At 47.2% G+C, this 20,609-nt stretch overlaps 1 protein-coding gene across 2 annotated transcripts in view; it reads left to right on the top strand.

The window, feature by feature from the left end:
* bcor (BCL6 corepressor) overlaps positions 1 to 16,937 on the top strand; it is a 33,551-nt gene extending 16,614 nt beyond the window's left edge. For both annotated transcript variants that reach the window (XM_080037749.1, XM_080037748.1), the window contains 9 exons: positions 1,176 to 1,508; positions 2,504 to 2,791; positions 4,216 to 4,535; positions 5,907 to 6,206; positions 12,185 to 12,351; positions 13,073 to 13,218; positions 15,359 to 15,436; positions 15,606 to 15,759; positions 15,863 to 16,937. In XM_080037749.1, coding sequence (XP_079893875.1) covers positions 1,176 to 1,508; positions 2,504 to 2,791; positions 4,216 to 4,535; positions 5,907 to 6,206; positions 12,185 to 12,351; positions 13,073 to 13,218; positions 15,359 to 15,436; positions 15,606 to 15,759; positions 15,863 to 16,193 — 2,117 coding nt within the window. In that variant the 3' untranslated portion in view covers positions 16,194 to 16,937. The remainder of the gene's footprint in view (positions 1 to 1,175; positions 1,509 to 2,503; positions 2,792 to 4,215; positions 4,536 to 5,906; positions 6,207 to 12,184; positions 12,352 to 13,072; positions 13,219 to 15,358; positions 15,437 to 15,605; positions 15,760 to 15,862) is intronic.
* Positions 16,938 to 20,609: the final 3,672 nt, after the last annotated feature.

The raw sequence follows: 20,609 nt of genomic DNA, 5'->3' as shown, positions 1-20,609 counted from the left end.
CACACACACACACGCATAGGCAAACATGACACACATACAGGCAAACACACACTTGTATTGCACGCATAGACGGACACACGCATACACCCAATCTGCAAATGAACACTCGGAAAAAAGGGAGACACACAAACAATAGGTGCGCGTACACACTCTCATGCACCAGCAGCAAATGCTGAGGCAAGACCGGGTCACTCTAAAAAAAGACACGCTCTTCCAACACGAAGACTCAACACATACACACACACACACACACACACACACACACACACACACACACATATGCCTGCGCACAGTCTTACACAAGCGAGGCAGCAGCGCTTGAACAGCGAAACGAGCCAGAAAGGGAGATGGGAGAGAGAGGGGGAGTTTTATTTTCAAGAAGTCTTTTGTGCTTATCTGCGCGGAGAGACGATCGCGAGGGGAGGGCAAGGGGAGAAGGAGGGGCAGAGAGAGAGACTGCGTGAGAGAGTGAAAGCGGGAGGGAGAGTTAGTGGGTGAAAGCGGATGGGAGAGCGCAACGGAAAGAGAGCGAGAGGGAGGGAGGGAGGACGGGGGTTAGTTACGTTGGCTGGAAGCCCAGCTGTGTGTTGGAGCGAGGCCGCGGCTGACGTGTGAGCCTAATTATGGCATGGAGAGAGACAGTCGAGGGGGAGTCGGGTATAAGGAGGGAGAGGGGGGGTGTAGAGTCACGCTCAGTGTGAGAAGGGCGTGGTGTGGTCATGCCCGGTAGAGGGGGGGGATTGGAGTCGCCGTGCTAAGATGTTTTTTTCCCTCTCCCTCGCTCCTTTTGCTGGAAGTGCGAGCGAGCGTCTGCGCTGCTGAACCGCCGGCCTCCGCTGGCTCGGCTCGCATCAGATTAAAAAGTCTTTACCCCATCAAAGTTTACTGCCTGTCTTAAAAGCAGAATAAAAGCTGGCTGGTGTTTAACTGGCATTCTCCCTTTGTCAATCCCCCCCGCCCCTATCCCCCCACCCCACCCCACCCAACCCAACCCGCCTTGCCCCTCGTTTCTTTCTTTCTGTCTGTCTGGTTTGTGGTCTGTCTGCATTCTCTGTGTGTGGGTCGCCCTTTCATCTTCTGGTGCTTATTTTGCCTCGCTCACTCCCCACCCCATCCTTTTCCCTGTCCCGTTTCTATCCGTCTGTCTCACGTTTTTTTTTTTGTTTGTTGCTTAGGTGTCCGGCCACTGTACACAAACAACAGAGTTCCGGTCCTCCAAAGGTGTGGGGGCCAGAAGGAGCCTTTGTCCCCAGGGCACGGGGCCCGATGCGCCGCACAGGGAGGCCTGAGGGACGGAGGCAGGAAGCCGATGAGGGAGTGTGACGGAGGCCATTGCATGCCCCCCATACTGACACCGGCAAGGGGGTTCTCCGAGGAGAAGTTTGGGCCCGGCTTTGGAGCCAACCGCAAACGCCCGCTCATCCCCAAAGCTGAACAGGACGACTCGGAGAGGGGCGACGGAGAGAGGGTTTCCCACCTCCAGGAGAAAAGATTCAGGTTTTCGACGGGTGAGAATTTATTCAATGCGCCATGTCACCCACACCCAAAAATTGATTTCTGTGTATCTTTCTAGTACTGCCCATTCCTTTCCTTTCATCCTCCTGTGTGATGCTTTGTCATCTCTCATCCCTATAAAAATAATATATTTTAATTCCTTTTGTCGCTTCCTCCTTCCAATCAATTCCACCTTATGCCCCCCACCACCACCACCACCACGACCACACCACTCTCTCTGTCCCATCTTTCGCTCTGTGTGGCAGCCAGCTCACAGAAGTGTTTAATCCTGCCTTTGAGCAAAGTGCGAGAGAGAGGAGCGAAGGAGAGGGACAGCCATTCTCTTTCAGCTCTGCCGTTCCTCCGCTGCGCTTACCCGCCCTCTTCAAAGCTGCTCTTTTCTTCCCTTTTCATCTCCTTCCTTTTTTCCCCTCATCTGTTTGGGTTCCTTTTTTTTTCTTCTTTCTTTTTTTCTGGCATGCTGTATCGCGCTTGCTCTCCCCGGCACTGGCAGACTAGTCATTGACTAAGTCAAATACCCGTCCCCCCGTGAATTTCAGGGGGAAGAACTCTCCCTCTGCCTCTTAAGCTTTTATTGCTTTGTCTCTCCGCCCGATTTCTTGACTTCTCTTCCCCTTTTTACTCCTCAATATGTCTTTCACATCCTGCTCCCTGCCTCTTTTGCGCGTGTGTGTGTGTGTGTGTGTGTGTGTGTGTGTGTGTGTGTTACATGTAGGGCTTAGAGGGGATTTTACACACAATAGTTTTGTGTGTTGCAGAAGGTGAGAGAAGTGTCTTTCGAAAGTGTGAAAACCTTTTAGCTTGCCAATGAATGTCCATTTATAAGTGAAGAATGAGAGGTATCATATATAAAACCTAACGTATTTTAAGAGTGGGTAAACTATTGAACATTTTCCATTTCAAGGTTTTCACAGGACAACAGGTTTCTGGGCAAGTATAGCTTAGAAGGTAACCAAGGCTAATTCTGTGTTTTCCCCCTTGTTTGCAGATGACCATGAGCATGCCAGTCCTGACGAAGAGGAGGACGACGATGTGCGGAAGCTGAAGGTCTGCATTGAGCTGAAGGGACTGCGACTCAGCAAGCCCGCTGCTGCTGCTGCTGCCGGCGCTGACGGGCCCCAAATCAAACAGGAGAGGCCCTGGCCCCAGGCCCGATGTGAAGCCCCGCCACACAGCCAACGGGAACGCAAGATCCGGGCCACTGAGGCGGAGGACAGAGCTGCGGCGCACAGAGCTGAGATCAACAGGAAATGGGGCTGCGAGAAGCTGCTTAATGGTAAGACTGTGAACCCCGCCAGCCTGTGTGCTGCAAACCGCTACTGCTGCTGCTGCATCTCTCCAGTTCAGCTGAACGGAAATCTATCTTTGGCTCACGTTTCACTTTCTGGTTGAGCGGTCTGTCTCTTGGGGGGGATTTCCCCCGCGTGCCGTCAGGGACAGGGCAGAGGAAATGAGGTAGGGGATAGTTTTTTTTTACTGCCAGAGGAAAGGCTAGGGAATAAAAAAAAGACCTGTGGACTAAAAGTTAAAAGCTCCGCCTCCCACCACCACATCCCCCTTATTTTTTTAATTTCAAGCCTTTGGTTGAGCTTTTCTACAGCGGTCTACGTGCGAGAGATGAAAGTGCAAATAAGGGGAAGTGGCGAGTGGAGTTACGTGTGGGCAGGTGTAGTGTGACTCATGTTAGATCACTGATTTTTCTTTTTTTTTTCTCCCCTCAAGAGCAGTCAGGGGGAGAGGAAGAATGGGGGTGTGCGTGTGTGTGTGTTTTTTTGTTGGCGGGGGATGGACTTAATAAAGCCAGGCCTTTCCCTTATTCATTGGAGGCACGGACGAAGAGAGAATAAAAGAGCAGGCACAAGATTAAAGGAAGTGAATAAAGCAGGGGAGATTTTGTTTTTTATGTTTCCTGCAGAAACCACAGGCCTTGATTGGCCACTGAATTTTTTTTTTCTTCTTCTTTTTTTTTTGATAACATCACCCTGGCAACAGCCGTGTTTTCACAATGAATGTGGTTAGCTACTGTGTGTCTGTCAGGGCTGTCTTTTATTTTTCTTCCATTTGTTTCAGGATTGCACTTATCTAATAAAAGAGTAAAACATCTCCTATTCCTAATGTGTTTTTCCTGCAACATGCCCAAGAAATAGTTTTGTATATTTAGGCACAATTACTCTTTCCTCCTCGTTTGTCCTCAGTGTAGATCTGATTCAATTGTCTGTTGATTCTAAAAGTTTTATTGGAAAGATAAATCAGAGCCTGATCAGTTAGAAATGCTTTGCGACAATCCTTTTTTTTTGGAGGAAATGTTTCTCCATTAAACTATTAAACAGCATTTTGACATTGTGGTTTCAAGGGCAAGTTTTTATTTTTTCGTGTAAATACGTTCTATAAATGAGGCTGAAACCAGACAGCGCTGCGTTTGTTTAAGGAGATTACTCATAGCCGTGTCCTTGCGGCAATGAATGAGCGCACACAAGTCACTACGGGGGTGTTTATGTGAGCCTGTGTTGTGCGTGCGATTTTTTTCCCTTTTTTTTTCTTGAGCGAGCAGGCATGCTGCGCTCCCAGACAGCTCTGTGCGCTCATTAATAAACCAACAGAGGGTGAGAGATGGCCTTGCAATACCTTCCCATCCTCCCTCACACTATCAGCCACTCACTCTTTCCTCCCTCTTCCCCTCTTCTTGTCCTCCCGTTGCAGGAGTAGCTGCTTCGCCCCTTCCCCCCAGCCAAGTGAAGGACAGAGCACAACCACCGCTGGGCCCCTTCTCAGGTGACCGTGGCCTCAAGGAGCCGAGGAGGGGCCCCCCCTCTCCCTCGCCGGAGCTGTCCGTGGGAGGCGCCCCTCCCCTTAAGCCCCGTCGCCATAGTGACACGGACAAACCCAAGGGCAAGCGGCCGTGCAAGACCAAACACACCAGTCAGAGGGAGCGCGAGCGGGAGAAGCGGAAAGAGGCCGCACCTAGCAGCCCGGGCCAGCGCTGTGTGGCTGATCTGGGAGCAGCTGAAGACGACAACAAGGTGAGCGCCGCTGATAGGGTGTCTGCCTGGCCCCACGATACGGGCGTCTGGATGTTTGTTGCAGCAGAGTCTGTTTCAGTATGCCTGTCGGCGCCTCTGATTATGCAGCTGGGAGAGAGAGAGAGAGGGTAGGAAAGAGTGTGTGTGAGAGAGATGGAGGGAGGGAGAGAGGGAGAGAGGAAGGAAGTATGTTTATAATGTTTAGAGGGCTGCTGGAGTTTTTACCTCCTTGTGCCCTTAGCGACTCCCCTGCGGGTCGCCTGCATGCATGCGTGTTTGTCTCTGGCTTTAATTGTCGAATGTGTGTCATCGGTGCCGTTTTTTTGTGTGTGTGTGTCGATGCGTGCCAAGGCCGTGAGTGTCTGCGTGTCTGTGAGCATTCTTGACATGACAACAAAACCCCCAGAGCAATTATACATCGCGCGCAGCTCGCCGAACTCGGGGCCACACACACTCTCACTCACACTCACACTCACACACTCTCACTCGCGCAGTGAGGAATGTGGCAGCCATGGTCGAGCGTATGAAGCGCCTGAGCTCTAAGCGGGAGGAGGAGGGAGGACGTGAGCACGGGGAAACATTGAGGGGAGAAAGAAGGCTAGTTGTTTTCCGCCCACACTGCTCTCCTCCCCTGCTCCTCCTCAGCCTGACAGCTGCTTCGACATGGAATTCCACTGAGAGGTCACACACACACACACACACACACACACACACACACACACACACACACACACACACACACACACACACACACACACACACACACACACACACACACACAGAGGCAGGCAACTCCCTCACTCGTATGTTGCGCTCCGAAGGGCTCTGTTGGTTTAGTGGTTAAAGAAAAGCGCTGCACCAACCTGCCCTGTTGGGAGTGTGAACAGTTGGTGTTAAAGCTGTGTGTGTGTGTGTGTTCAGTGATGCATAGTGTGTCTCTCATAGACAATAATCATACACAAACACAGATGTTGTGAATAAACAATCAATCTATATTTTAAGCTTTATGTAAGTAGTGTTAAAAAATTCATGTGGAGGATATTTGGGAGGAGAAAAAAAATAAACTAATTTAATTTGCCTAAAAATCTTGTTATTCTTTCTGGAAAGATTTTATCCTTTTATAGTGACCACTGCTAGAGTGTCATACAATGGCTTTTGCCATATTTTGACACTAAAATGATGATGAAGTATGATTGTTCGTCTATGTATGTGCAACTGCATGTCCTTATGAGTACGTATGTATCTGTGTCACTGTTGTCTCATTTATGTGCATCCCTTGTCTGCTACTTGGCCGTGGCTGTAATACTTTCCCCCTTCTCTCTCTCTCTCTCTCTCTCTCTCTCTCTCTCTCTGTCTCTCTCTCTCGGTCAGTGTGGCGCTCCGAGGAAGGGAGCCGCCTCTCCTAATCACTATCCCTGCTCTCCGGTCAAGCCGTGCTCCCCCGCGGTGCTGTGCCCGCCCTTGTTGACTCCCCAGACCAATGGCAGAGCTGCATGCGGTGGAGGCGGGGTCCCGGCGGAGGTGTCAGGGGGAGGGCTGCACAGGACGCCCCCTGCCGCTGCCCCCTCGCCCCCTGCCGTGCGCCCCATCCCACCAGAGGCTCGACGGCTGATAGTCAACAAGAACGCTGGGGAAACTCTGCTCCAGAGAGCCGCTCGGCTGGGCTACGAGGTAATAATGGCCTCCCTCCGCTCAAAGTCATCATCCTCCTCTATCGCTTTCACATTTTACACTCTTCACACTTCATCTCTTTGAAATCTGCGCTCTCTGTCTCTCTGTCTCTAATCTTTAACTTGAGCTCCTTTTCTCCCCCTACTTTGTTCCTGTCTGCCAGACATAGCTCAACTCTTTTTTTTCTTCTTAAATCGTCTCTCTCCATCTGATTCTCGTTCTTTCATCCGTCCTACTCTTCCTCTTTCTGGCTCCTGCCTTTGCTCTTTCTATCATTTCCTTCTATTTTGCTCATCCTCGTGCTTTGTTCTCGCCATATTCCATATTTTTTTGCTCCTCTTGCCCGCTGCTCTCTCTTTCTCTCTCTCTCTCAGGTTTCCGCTCTCTCCCTCCCCCTTTCCTCTTTGCACTCTTTTCTCTTCCTCTCTTTGTGACTCAGATTGTCGTTGGCACCCCTCCTCCTCCTCCCCTTCATGAACACACACACACACACACACACACACACACACAGTCGCCCTCCCTCCTCCTCTATGCCTCGCTCCGCTCTCACATCTCATTAATTTTCCGTGAGGCGAAGTGTGACACACACTCACACTCGCCGGCGCAGACACACACACACACACACACACACATGTGCACGTTTTGCGCGCAGACAGCATGAGGGATCGGTGGGATCATTATACAGAGACTGATGCTCGCTGCCTTTCTAGCATCGGAAGTTTTTTTTCTTTTTTCGTCTTCCTTTCTTTGTGTGTAGCTGACGATCGTTCGCTCCCAAACCAGATCCTGTCCTTTGCCGCACACACACACAAGGAAGAATAAAACTGGTGTGCGTTCTACTGAATCCCTCAACTCCCACTGCTCTGAAAGCTTTTAATTAAAACTTGGACGGCCCGTTATCTCGTTCTCCCTCATCAATGTCCATGAGCCTTAATGTGACTCCCCTCCCTTGTTGACAGATTTTACAAATTGATTTATTGATTCTAGTGGTTTGGACAACAGTGTGTGTGTGTGTGTGTGTGTGTGTGTGTGTGTGTGTGTGTGTGTGTGTGTGTGTGTGTGTGTGTGTGTGTGTGTGTGTGTGTGTGTGTGTGTGTGTGTGTGTGTGTGTGTGTGTGTGTGTGTGTGTGTGTGTGTGTGTGTGTGTGTGTGTGTGTGTGTGTGTGTGTGTGTGTGTGTGTGTGTGTGTGTGTGTGTGTGTGTGTGTGTGTGTGTGTGCAATCTTTCTCTCACTCACCTTTTGGCGTTTGTGTGTGCTTTTTTATCACCAGCAGAAATATCTTCACATAACTGTAAATAGGTGTGGGTATCTTTTGTTGCTCATTAACCGGTTACTTTATGGTTGTGTGTATTTGTCGTACACATTTATGATGATGATGAGGTGTGTGTGTTTGTCCGTGATTATGTGTGTGAGTCAGAGAGAGGGAGAAGAGAGCAAGAGTGTGAATGAGAGGCAAGCACTGGGAGTATAATCGCGTTCTAATGGCCCTCTAATGTGCCGTGGTGACTGTGGTTAGCAGTGGCGGTGGCTGTTTTTCTCCCTCGCTCTCGTTCTCTCTCTCTCTCTCACACACGCACGCACGCACATACACAGAGTGCAGCGCAGCAGCAGGGTTCAGTCAGCCGTGCTGGAGAGAAGCTGGCTCGTCTCTCTGATTTATGCGTCTCTCGAACGTTTTTTTCCCTCCCTATCCTTTTTTTCATACCCTGTTCGCATTTTTCCCCTCCTGCGCTCCGCGTGTGGAGAGGGAAAGAGGGAGGAGGGAGGAGAAAACCTGAGACTACACAAACAAGGCGCTGACCGCTGCGCAAACAACACCCCCGCCTTCCTCTCCCTCCCTCCCTTTCTCTCTCTCTCTCTCTCCCTCTCTCGCTCTCTCTCTCAGGAAGCTCGTCTCTCACTGCCTGTGTGTGATAAGCCTGGGGCAGACCCCTGGGGCTCCCACATACACACACACACACGCACACACACACGCACAGACCTGCACAGAGAGACACACCAATTTATGCATGCTGCCTCACACTCTTGCATACAAGCCTGTAGACGCACAGAGCGCTTGTCTCATGCTGGTGTTTTAGCGCCGCAAGCTCTGGGCTTATCATACACAGGCAGAGAGATATGAGGGCCTGTGAGACGGATGCACCCACATGCTGATTACAGGTGCACACACATACTCGTTATGACCCAATAAGCACATGCACAGGCATCGTGACGTGTTCTTCTCCATATGCTGCACGGACTGACGACTCTGTACTCGCACCCAGCACTCCACATGCAAATTCAGAATCACTTGATTGCACGTTCACACACACACAGCAATCATGCTCACTACAAAGACACACACAAAGTGAAACACCGGTTGTTACCCTGTAAGCACATGCACAGCACTGGCATCCTTTCGTTTACAGACCTGTACATGCAGGACTCTGAAACATGCCATGCACACATACAATTTAACACACGCACACTCTTCTGTGCCATCCCCGATGCCCGGCCGACACAGTGCATATTTCATGTTCGTTTAGGTTTGCGATCCGTGCCTCTGCACACGAAAGCCCACTCTCTTTCCTCCCTCCCTCGCTCTCCTTTTATTCTCTCTCTCTCCTCGTCTGCCTTGCTCTCTGAGCATTTGAAATGGTAATGAGGAGAGATGCTGCGGATGTCTTCATCCCTCTCCCCCTCGTGCCAGGGCCCCTCAGCTCTGCCCATTGAAAGCTCAGATAAAGGTGCAATCTGTCATTTATTCTCCTCGCATGAATCAGTGGTTTTCCTTCTCCAATCCATGCATGAGCCAAGCAACAAGACAAGAATGCATTTTAAGTGCCCAGTCAGAACAGAATCTATGATGGCAAAATGTTGGGCAGAAAATGTGGCAATTATTCGATTTGCTTGTGGAGGCAAAGTTCAGTTAATCAAGGCTGACTTTTCAGGTTCAACTTCGGTGAACTCTGACTTAAAATTTGACATGAGTCATAAATAGAAGCTTTCCTATCAACCCATTTCTATTATACACTTTTTTGCTCTGCCAGATCTCCACTGTAGAAATGCTTCATGTTCTGCCGTCAGTCAGGATACAGTGGAAAATTGACCATTTTAACTTTTCTTTTCCAGTTCGCGACTGAGCTAGCTAGCATTTGAAATAGCTTAATGGGCTATTTGGCTGGCCGCTGCCGACATGTTAGCAAAAAGCTAGCTTCCATGGTTTGTAGTGTTTTAGCGGTTAGCCTACCGTCTTTGCGGTCAGCTAAAGTCACTATTCACACGTTTTTAGCAACTACAAGCAGCAACAACCATTTGCTAAGAAATTTTAGGTTTGCTATGTCACCTTTTTTTGAACAGGCAGCCATACATTTAATAAATGTTCTGTTTTGTTGCTAATAAGCGTTAATATGCACAACCGGTTATTGGTTGAGGCTGGAGATATTTATTGTGTACAAATGAGTAAAAATTTATTTATTTCTTATTTTTGTTTTTATTCTTCCATTAGCTAATAGCGTGTGTGTGCGTCAGTATGTGATTTATTAACTCTATCTGGGATCATCAGAGGATATGTTACCCCAGCACAGTCATGGTGGCTGGCCCTTCTACACACACATACACACGTTTCACTTGTCTAGGCACTCAGCAACTTCACTGCTTGGACCGTTAATCGCACAGGGAAAGCCACTCATGCGTCACCTGCTGCTACTTATAATGCGCATTCATATACGATATACCCCCCCCCCCCCCCCCCCCCAGCAAACACACACACTCACACACACATCTGTTGTATGTGAGGAGCATACAAGGCAGCTCTGCAAGGGGTTAAATGTCTGAGTGATGCATTGATTGCAGGCGAGCGCGGGGAAGCATTCTAGAGAAGGAGATTAGAGGACGGAGGGAAAGAATGAGAGGGGAGGGAGGGAGTGAGGACTGTGGTGTCTCATTTTACTGCGGAGGAGTGTGTGTGTGTGTGTGTGTGTGTGTGTGTGTGTGTGTTTGTGTGTGGCGGGAAGCCGGGGCTCTCGCGCTAAGCTCCTCGCTCTCTCCCAGCGATATTAAACACGGCTTCTGAGGTTTAGTGCTACGCCGCCTCCACAGCCACACATATACACACACGCGCGCACTTGCTTGTCAGCAGCAGAAATAATACACACACACACACACACACACACACACACACACACACACACACACACACACACACACACACACACACACACACACACACACACACACACACACACACACACACACACACACACACACACACACACACACACACACACACACACACACACACAAAAGCAGGCTGCATATCAACACTCCCTACCCGTCAGTCTCTCTAACACTTGCTCTCATTCACTCACACAGGCAGACACACGCATGCACACACACGGAGCGAGAGTGGAATCCCCCAGAGGGGAGCTTCGGCACAGCGCTCCTGAATCTCTCTCCAGCAGGCAAACCGAGTGTTGGCAGCGAGTGAAAACCAGTTTTCGCGTTGACCCTCTCCCCCCCCCCCCTGTCCTCCCTCTTTTCTTTTTCTCTCTCCTTCTTTCTCTCGCACTTTTTCTTGCTCACACTTGCTCACTTCTTTTCTCTCGACCCTGCCATGCTTTTTCCACCGTTGGCTCGGTCGTCCTGACTGTTCACTCTTCTCACTACCCGCCCCCCCCCCTCCCCCTCCCCAACCCTGCACTTCACACTACCACCACCCACCCTTTCCACTCTTGTTATTATCAGCTGCAGCCCAGAGGACAGCCCCAGCAGATTTCATCCGCGGATTCATTCGTCTGTCATCTGTTGGGGTGTTGCCTCCTCTTGCTTCTCCCGTTCTTCCGCCCCTCTCCAGCCCTCTTTCTCATCCTTCTGTCAGTCTGTTTTCCCTCCCGTTGCCTGCCTGCCTGCCTTTCCCTCTTCCACCCTCCATTCGCCCTGCTGAAAGAGAGAGAGAGCGTGTGTGAGATAAACACTTGGACTCTACGGTGGGCTAGAATTAGCATAGAAATGGAAGTTTGGAGTCATTCCCCAGGTTCAGATGAGCAGCTTTCCTCCCCTTGGCACAGGGCTGTTAGTAGGACTGTGTGTGTGTGTGTGTGTGTGTGTGTGTGTGTGTGTGTGTGTGTGTGTGTGTGTGTGTGTGATAATGTTTATAAAAATTATGTATTTTCCGTTTGTTTTTTAAATTTTCTGCCAATACATCCGCCCTCTCCCTCACTTAAGTTGCCCATGATCCACACAGACACAAACACACACCCGCAGTGTTTAAACACACTTGTGTGACTCTTGACATATCAACACACTGGTGGTGGTCTGCTCTCTATGGCTCTGTCTGCTCTGTTCAGATGCAGCAGACACGCTGCTCCGGTCCAATAAAAACCAGTCTGACTACTTAGTGCTGGACGCCCAACTGTCACAGCCCTAGACCAGAGAAATGGCTTCCAGCTCTTGTGCGCCTCGATCAAATCTCTTTGTACCGCTTCCATTGCGCTGTGTACAGAGCCCAACCGTTGTAACTGGCTGCCACAGTGGCATCCAGGCCCAACCGTTGCACACAGACGCTCACACACACTCTCTGCTACGAGCACACACAGAAACTGGCAGGCTAAGTACAGTTGAGTCACACTTAGTCTCCTCCGATGTGTTTTGGCGCCAGCCCTGGTATTATGGGGCGTTTGTGCTAGTGTGTGTGTGTGCGTGTGTTTGTCCGGCACAGGAACGCACTCAGTTCCTCCTTTCCCCTAATCCCTCTCCCACAGGAACTGTAAAAGGGAAGGACTGTTTGCGTATGTGTCTGCTCCGTCTCACTCGTGCGCTCGGCCCTGTGTAGCTTGGGTTGTCGCCACACATAAATCAATACACACAGACACACACACACACACACACACACACACACACACACACACACACACACACACACACACACACACACACACACACAGTCCTCCTCACACTCTAAACCCTTGCTCTCTGTCTGTGCTTGGCTTTTCTTTAGGAGGTGGTGCTGTACTGTCTGGAGAACCGAGTGTGTGAGGTGAATCACAGAGACTACGCCGGCTATTGTGCTCTCCACGAGGCGTGCGCCCGAGGCTGGCTCACCATAGTCCAACACCTGCTGGATTATGGGGCCGACATCAACTGCAGCGCGCAGGACGGCACCAGGTAATTTAACGCACTCATTCATATGCACACATAACCACAGAAGGTTCGGCTTGTATAAACACGTCCCTCATGCACAATGAAAAAATATGATCGCTGCTTTTTTCCCTCCATGCCCTCAAAAGGCAAGCCAGTGCTTAGTCATCAATTAAATTACTTGAGTTTTGCTCATAACAGAAGTTGTGGGATTGACTTTAATATTTTGCTTGGCAACAGCAGTGGTTTGACAGATTAGCTGTAGTTTTTAAATGCTAAAGGCTAGTGCTTTCATTGCTGGGTTATTAAAATTTACAGTAGGGGGTCTGTTCCAGGAAACTGTGCACAGGTCTTTAAAAGTGCATTGTGCAGCAGCTTATGTGAATCTATAAATTGCCTTTTACTCCACGTCCCACTAGGTCGGGGGTTTAATATTTTATGGCACACAAGTGCGTTCTTAGGTCTTACTGAAATATCAGAACGCTGCCATTAAAACTATCAACCTCAAAATGTTGATGCCCATAAGTAAGAGATATTATGGACGTGCAGGAATGACTACACATTCCTTGCTATACACAGAAGCGGTTTTCTGGGAACATTTTAATTTGACACACTATAACTATAATAATCACAGTATCACACTACAGTATACGTTCACAGTGATACATGTGATGTTGGTGCCGTTCCTGTTTGGTTAGTTAAAACTAATGCTCCATTTGTTTTTTTTTGTGTGTGTGCGCGTTTATAGGCCGATTCACGACGCTGTTGAGAATGACCACCTGGATGTGGTGAGAATCCTGCTGTCATACGGCGCAGACCCCACTCTTGCCACTTATTCTGGCCGCGGTCTGCTGAAAATGACCCACAGCGACGGCATGGAGCGCTTCCTCACTGGTAAGATCCCTGCTGGCTTTTTATTTGTATTTCATTTTTGAGGCAGGAATTAAGAAATACAGATACTAGTTATAGTCGACATACTTAACCTGCCTCCCTGTGGATCATTTCCCAGCCAAGACTATAAATCCGTACATTTTCAGAGCACACATAACTAATGCAGACAGTCTCTTTTCCAACCTTTCACTCCTCAGGCTCATTAAGATTCACAACCTGAATTGGGCTGGTTTGATCAATTAAAGTCGAATGCCATTTTCTGGCTACAAGGAAAGCGAGGATTTGGGGTTATTAGGACTTCAGAAAAAGATAGTTAATTATCAATGAATTAAGATGATCAACATTCAAGGTTGCAGACACAGCACGCACACGCATATTTTATGGATGAGACAGGAAAGTCCCAAATGGTATGAAAATGTTTTATTTAAAATCTGTAACTGAATGTTAGGATGCAAAAATTCAGATGACACCTTGGTTTTCTTTATGGGATCAAAGACCCGGATTGAATTGACAGTTCAATTCTCAAATGTTTTGCCCTTTTTAACTGTTTTTGAAAATGAGTGCAACATCTTCAATCTCTAGTGCATATGTAGTGCAGTCTTGAATTTTAATTTACTTTTTGACCAAAAATCATGAAAGCCCAAATACTACAAAAGGGATTCCTTTAAACCCAAGAAGATGAAACTTTTTGGGGGGGGGGGGGGGGAATGGAAATCATGTTGGGGGTAAGGGTAAATTGTTAAGGATTCAGTTCCCAAATGCCCCACTGTTTTGGCTCATTCGCTATTTGCTGCTGTTTTTAATGCTCTGACCTCTGTGTGCAACCTGTTGGCACTAGCCTCTGTAAATCCTCAAACGTCCACCTCCCAACCGCCGCCACGAGACACGTCCGTCTCTGTCATCCCATTTTCCCTCCAGCCCCCCTCTGCTCTCCCCCTCCCTCGACCACCTGTTAGACAGGGAGCCTCAGCCCGCCGGGGTGCGTGCTGCTGCCGCCTCTGAGCTCCTCTATCTGGTTACTTAGCAACGGCCAACTGTGTTTGCTCAGTGTACGTGCGGAAATGGGCTTCGCTCTGGCTGGAGACTCTGCTTTTGTGTGTGTGCGTGTTTTGAGTGTCTTTTTCACGCGGCTGCCACGCTTCAGTTCGGGGCTTGTGTGTGTGTTCCGAGGGCTCGTATGAATGTTTATTAGGTAAAGACGGAGTGTAAACCGGAGCCAGCTGCTTGATATTACATGAGCATATAACCAGTTGGAACAGATTATCTGAGAGCAGAGGAGACGTGGTAGAAAGAAAAAAAATACTCTGGATTAGGGTGGAAATGAACAGGTGTAAATTTGCGGTTGGCTGAATTAGTTTGGTGGTGCATGGGGGAGATTTATACGTTAGACGGCTGTGAGAGATGGTGCTGAATTTAGAAAAAAAAGAGCGTGGCTGGGATGGCGTGGATCGATGGCTGCTCAATTTGACGGAGCGAAGAGAGAGAGAGAGAGAGAGCGAGATAGAGGGAAGAGAGACGGAGCGCTGGAGAAAATGAGCGAGAGCGAACGATTGCTGCCCTCCCTCCACCTGGTCCCACTCATCTGGAGGCCGTTAATCCCTCCAAACACACGCCAGACGCCCCACGCCTCAGCACTGGCACACAGCCCAGCTCTCACTCTCACAATGTGTGTCTGTCGGTGCGCGTGCACGGGCTGAACACACACTTTGCTCTCGCTGTGTGTGCTTATCTAGCTCCCTCCGCTTGTTTGTTTCCAGCCTTGTGTGTGTGTGTGTGTGTGTGTGTGTCACTCTGTGCACGCACACTCAGCGACTGTGTGCGGTTCTTGTTTGATTCTTGGCAGCCGTCTGTTGCCCCGCTCTGAACTGAGCCAGCTCCAACCCAGCGGAGACAGTCACTCACCTCCCCCGTGGTACAGCCGCTGGCCCCTGACCACCACCACCTCCTCCCCCAAAACATTTGCTCTGTTTGTTTCTCTGTGCTCCGTTGACACTGTCCCTCCTCCTCCCTTTTCTATTTTACCGTGTGCTCTTTATCCATTTTTCTGCAGCAGTCTTAAAGGCCAATTGTATTTGCCTCTTGTCATGTCCCCTGGGGCTGCATCTCTTGAATAACAGGCTTCGCTCCTCTCCTCTCTCCATAGATTATTTTGCTGACCTTCAGGGCCGCTCAGATGACGACCCGGGGCTTTATTGGGAATTCTATGGCAGCGCCGTGTGTGGTGAGTACTGATGGCACTGCATGTGTTTAAATGCCTACAAGGTCTAAAAAGAAAAAAAGGGTTTTAACCATTTTCGGAGCCTTGTAGCTTTGAGTGACACATGCCTCTACATCCCTGAGTCATGTGCCTGCTTACTAAAAATTATTCATGTGTATTTTTAATTTGGCAGAATTCGGAGAAGAGGGCGGTGTCTATGACATCCTAGCCGACCCCCCAGGCCCTGACGACGGGGATGAGGATGATAAAAGGGAGGTGTTTGAGTTTGAGTTCTCTGACCGGCCTCTGCTGCCCTGCTACAACATCCAGGTGTCCCTCTCCCAGGGGTGAGCTTTGATCTCAAGAGCAGACTTTCTTGATATATACATGCATATAATTTTTTGCCTCTCGTCAGCTTGCATTGCTAATTGGTTGCTTTCCCTCTTTTAGGCCGAGAAACTGGCTGCTGCTGTCCGACGTGCTTCGCCGGCTGCGGATGTCGGCTCGTGGTTTCCGACAGGCCTTCCCCCACATGGAGGTGGTGACCGTGGCAGAGGCAGAGTTTTACAGGCAGGCGTCTCTGTCTCAGCTCTTCTCCTGCCCAGAGGAGCTAGAAGGCTTCCAGCCAGACAGCAAGGACCTGTTAGACCTGGTGGAAGACAGCGCGGAGCTGGCCGCTCTGCTGGGCTCCACATTGGAGTGTCTGGACGATCACTGGGATCGCCAAGGAGACAAACTGAAGGACAAAATCAAGGCTTTTGCCAAGTTGGGCTCGTCCTGACCCCCTGAAGCCACTAAGACAGGACTCTTGATTTTCACGGACCGTAGTTTGCTTTAGAACAAACCAGGGGTTATGATAAAATGCCTTAGCCTGAACCTTAGCTCCCACTCTTGGGCCCTGCTCTGGACCAGCGCTGGTGCACTGTACAGATGGACTGACCTGCTACTGGCTGACCGGGCTGCTGAACGTTACCCTCCGTTAACTGAGAATCCTTTAATTTGTGACTCAATAGACTTAATAATGGTCTTATTTTTATAAATTAATATATGTATAAATAAATAAATATATATATATATATCAAGAGATTTTTTCTTTTGGATGTTGCTCTCGAAGACTCCTGAAAGATCTTGTATGGCAACAGTGTAGTCGTGTTGTCAGGGATTAGATGGAGTGTGCGTGAGCACGCAGCACATTGTGCCTGTGTGTAGCTGTACAGGATAGTGCTGAGACTGTGGTATTTGTGTTTATAGGAAGCACATGATGTCTTGTTTTTTGTGTTTTTTTTCTCTTCAGACGTTAGCGCTGGCTTGAGCCTCAGGGGCTATTCTGTTGTAACATTTTTTTAATGTTCAGATTTTGCTTCCTGTTTAGTCTGTAATTTAACTTGCGAAACTACAAAATTGTTTGTATAATAAAGTTTTAAGATAATGTTGATATCACCCATCGGCACAGAGCTTGTATATACCAGGGAGGCTACTGCAGTAAAGTCATTTTTTTTGGTGTGTTCATTTTTGTTTTAACTTTGTAATTAAAATATCTCATAATTTGTATTTATATTTTACAAAATAAGTTGCTTTAAAATAAATATACAAACTGCAAGAAGAAAAGTGTTCTGCGCCTTTTATTGTGTTAAAAATAAATTGGGTTGGGAGAAGAACTTTTGCTGGCTGCCCTGTCAAATTGAATTTTCTTGACCAATTAACATGTTCTGCTCCTGTATGTCTCCAAGGTGTGAACAACTACATGGTCCTATAGTGCCATCTCTTGGCATATTTTTGTATTGTAGGTGTTTTTTACTGAAGTCATGATGGAGCAACTCCCATTTGCTGCCTTTGTGTTGAAAAGCTTGTGGCTTGTAGCGCCCCCCAGTGTGCAAAAACTGTCATTAGATCATGAATTGCGTGGGCCTTCAGTACCAAATCCAACACATGTGCAGGTTAGTCACACCTTTTTAATCTACTGAATATTGGCATTATCACTCAAAATATGACAGGATACAACAAATTGATTGGTGAAAATGTACATCTTAATCCACAATATCAACTGCGAAATAGTCAAATTTCAATGTAGCCTTTGACCATTAGAGCATCTAACTTGACTTTATTGCAATTATTATAACTGGGTCTTTTGGCACTGTATCAAAAAATAGTTTTAAAAGGATAAGTCTACTGATACTGAGGGATACTGCCCATATTTTTCTTAATGTCACCAAAAGACCAAATCCCAGAGTGAAATGATACAACTATGGAGTAGTCTGTTTTTTTCCTGCTGTTCCATTGATCTCCATTGTTGTCCAACAACAATTTAAAAAAACATAAATGAGCTTGACTGAGTGTCTTCATTCTGATGACCCTGAGCCCTGTAGTTGGTTTTGAGTCCTTCCCACTCACACTCCGCAACCTAATTTGAGAAAACCAGGGGACAGGTTGTGCTCCAGTTATAGAAGCACTGGTTGACATTTGGTAGCTGAGTAATTCAAAGTGGCGATGGTCTGCATCATATCATGAATATACTTTGTGTGTATACGGCTCAAGGTTTGATCTTCACTCAAATGAACATCTGACGATCTGGACTTCAGTGGCTGTAAATGACTGCTGTAGAGGAAAGCCTCATCCAGTCCATGAGGCTCTGCAGAGGGCACTGCACTAAATGAGCAGCACTGTGTCAGCTCGACAGTCTGGCTGAGCTTCAACAAAAAGGATGACTGAAGTCAAGTAAAGGGGAGCCGCATAAAGGCTGCAAAGTGGGTGCAAAGAGATCCCAGGCAGGCTGCCAAGAGCTATGCAGGCCAAATTCAGGGGTGGTTTGTTGATACACAAGCTGACAGTGGAGGTTACGGTAAATGGGCAATCCAGCCCCTCTGGCCATAAATAAACCCCTTGAGAAAAGCTCTCTAGAAAGAGAGAGAGAGCTGACTAAAATCATCATCAAAGATTATGTGCAACATGATTGTAACGATTTACTTAGAAGCAAAGCTTCATGGAGTGGATTCAGCGCATTGGCTGCTGTCTTCAGGCAGAGAGGAGTCAGCCTATTTCACAGATCCAGGTAAAGGTCATGGAGTGACAAGAGGCTGTCAGACGGCTAATTGATATGTGGATTTAAACAATCTACTTCAGCCTGGCACTCCCAAGCTTCACAGCCCAAACACTGAAGTATGAGGGTCACATACTGAGGCATAAGGTGCAGGAGGGTCACGCTCATCCTCTTCACTCAACAGCATTATGTCCTTTTAGAGAGAAAGGCACTGCTCTGAACATAAGCGCTCTAAAAACCAGCCATTATGGTTTATAAATGGACATCGTGAAAAAGAAATGTCAGAAAGTTTCTGAAAGGCAATCATATTACACAGGATTACACAGTCATCACACACACTCCTTGGAAAGGCTGTCAGGAAAATGAGCCAGAATAAATCGTTTTTAGTTGTGCTGCTTCATTTGGTTGTCAGCGTGCGGTTCACTGAGATTTTCTGCATTCTTAAAGTGCTTGCTGAAGACATTTTTTGTGAATGTGATATTTCAAAATCTTAGTCTGTAAAAATGTCAAGAAATGTGTGCCGATATGTCTCTCAGCTACTCTGGTCCACAAAATATCTTACTAAAACACTATTTTCAGTCATAATGAAAGCTGTTTTGAACATTTATTTTAGGCTTTCTTCAGGGTACCACTCCAATCACTGAATAAACAGTTTTTTTTAACCTTATCACTGCCAAAAGTGAATTTGAACTACTTCTTGAAATCCTATCAGAGGGATATTAAAGCCTAGACTTGAGCCTCGGTATAGAAATGGTCTGATGTGGTGCTTTCACTTAGTCTACTGTTTCCAAACATATATTTACATAAATAAAGATAGTGGTTAGTCACTGTATGATAAGGCTTGTGAATAAAAAAATATTAGCATTGAAGGTTGTTGCTGCTTCGATGTTTTGTTCGAACAGATTTTATTGGGCCAATTATTAAAAGATAGAAATTAAACTCAAAATGTTGGAAAACATGTGACATAGGAGAAACTTGCAAAACCCTGAAGCATATTAGACCAAGTCAGATATTTGAGTGTAAATCAGTGAACAGGCAAGGAAATGACTACATTGAAGAAATTCTTAAACAACTCCCATTCAGGGCTGACACTAATGATTTTTTGCATTGTTGATCAAATATTATTGTTAAGACCATTACATGTCAGAAAAAGAGAAACATTCAAAAATAATTTAAAGGTCAAATGACTATTTTTCATTCAACCAACAATTCAAAACCTAAAGATATGCAGCTCACTCACATGTGAATCAGAGAAATGCAGCAAATTGCAATTATGGGACAAACATTTGCTCTTTTGTTCAGTAAATGTCATAAAACAATTACTCAATGATAAAATGTGTTGCTAATTATGTCCAGTGGAGGCTGTCTGAGGGGGTGAAGGTTTATTATTATTATTATTATTATTATTATTATTATTATTATTATTATTATTATTATTATTATTATTATTATTATTATTATTATTATTATTATTATTATTATTATTATTATTATGTTACTCAGATTTGAAGTATAACTTCTTTAGAGGCAAATAACAATTTTTTAAAGCATGTAGGGGAGCCGATATGACACTGTCTTACATTTTCTCCAATGTAAAAGAAGCAAATGGGGCCCTTTTCACACTTTAAGGGCACTTATTAGCGCACTATTTTCTACTGAAAGGGCATCCTAGAGGGCACCATCACATGTTATTAGGCTCGTTCGACCTGTCGCCGTCTTGCTAAGACCTGCGCAATTATGACGCTCGTCTTGCTGAGCGCACTGCATTATGGTTAGACTTTTTGTCCCACTTGCACCCGTGGCTGGCTGCGGCTCGGCTGCTTGAGACTTTGAAGTCCCGCGGTATCAAGACGGACACAGACACTGGAGCAAGTCGCTGCAGTTGCTCCCCACGGGCTGCGGGAGCGAAATGTCTGATGGGAAACGTCTTGCTGACAGGCGGAGCTGAGCGCTAATTGGGAGTTTAAACCTCGTGCCTTTGATGCGTTTCCCCAATTGGTTAGGCAAAAGTCTGACATCACCGCTCAAAATTAAATTACGATCCATTCTTTTTGATTTTAATTTATGTTTAATCATTAGGCCGCCACAATATGCATTTAAGCAGAAATGTACTTAATCAGAGTTAAACCTCTGAACCCTTGACATAGAAATAATTTGGAT

The sequence above is a fragment of the Ammodytes marinus genome, assembly GCF_949987685.1.
Source record: "Ammodytes marinus genome assembly, chromosome: 12".
NCBI lineage: Eukaryota > Metazoa > Chordata > Actinopteri > Uranoscopiformes > Ammodytidae > Ammodytes > Ammodytes marinus.
The sequence above is the reverse complement of the archived record's forward strand: the minus strand, read 5'-3'. Positions and strand labels throughout refer to the sequence as shown.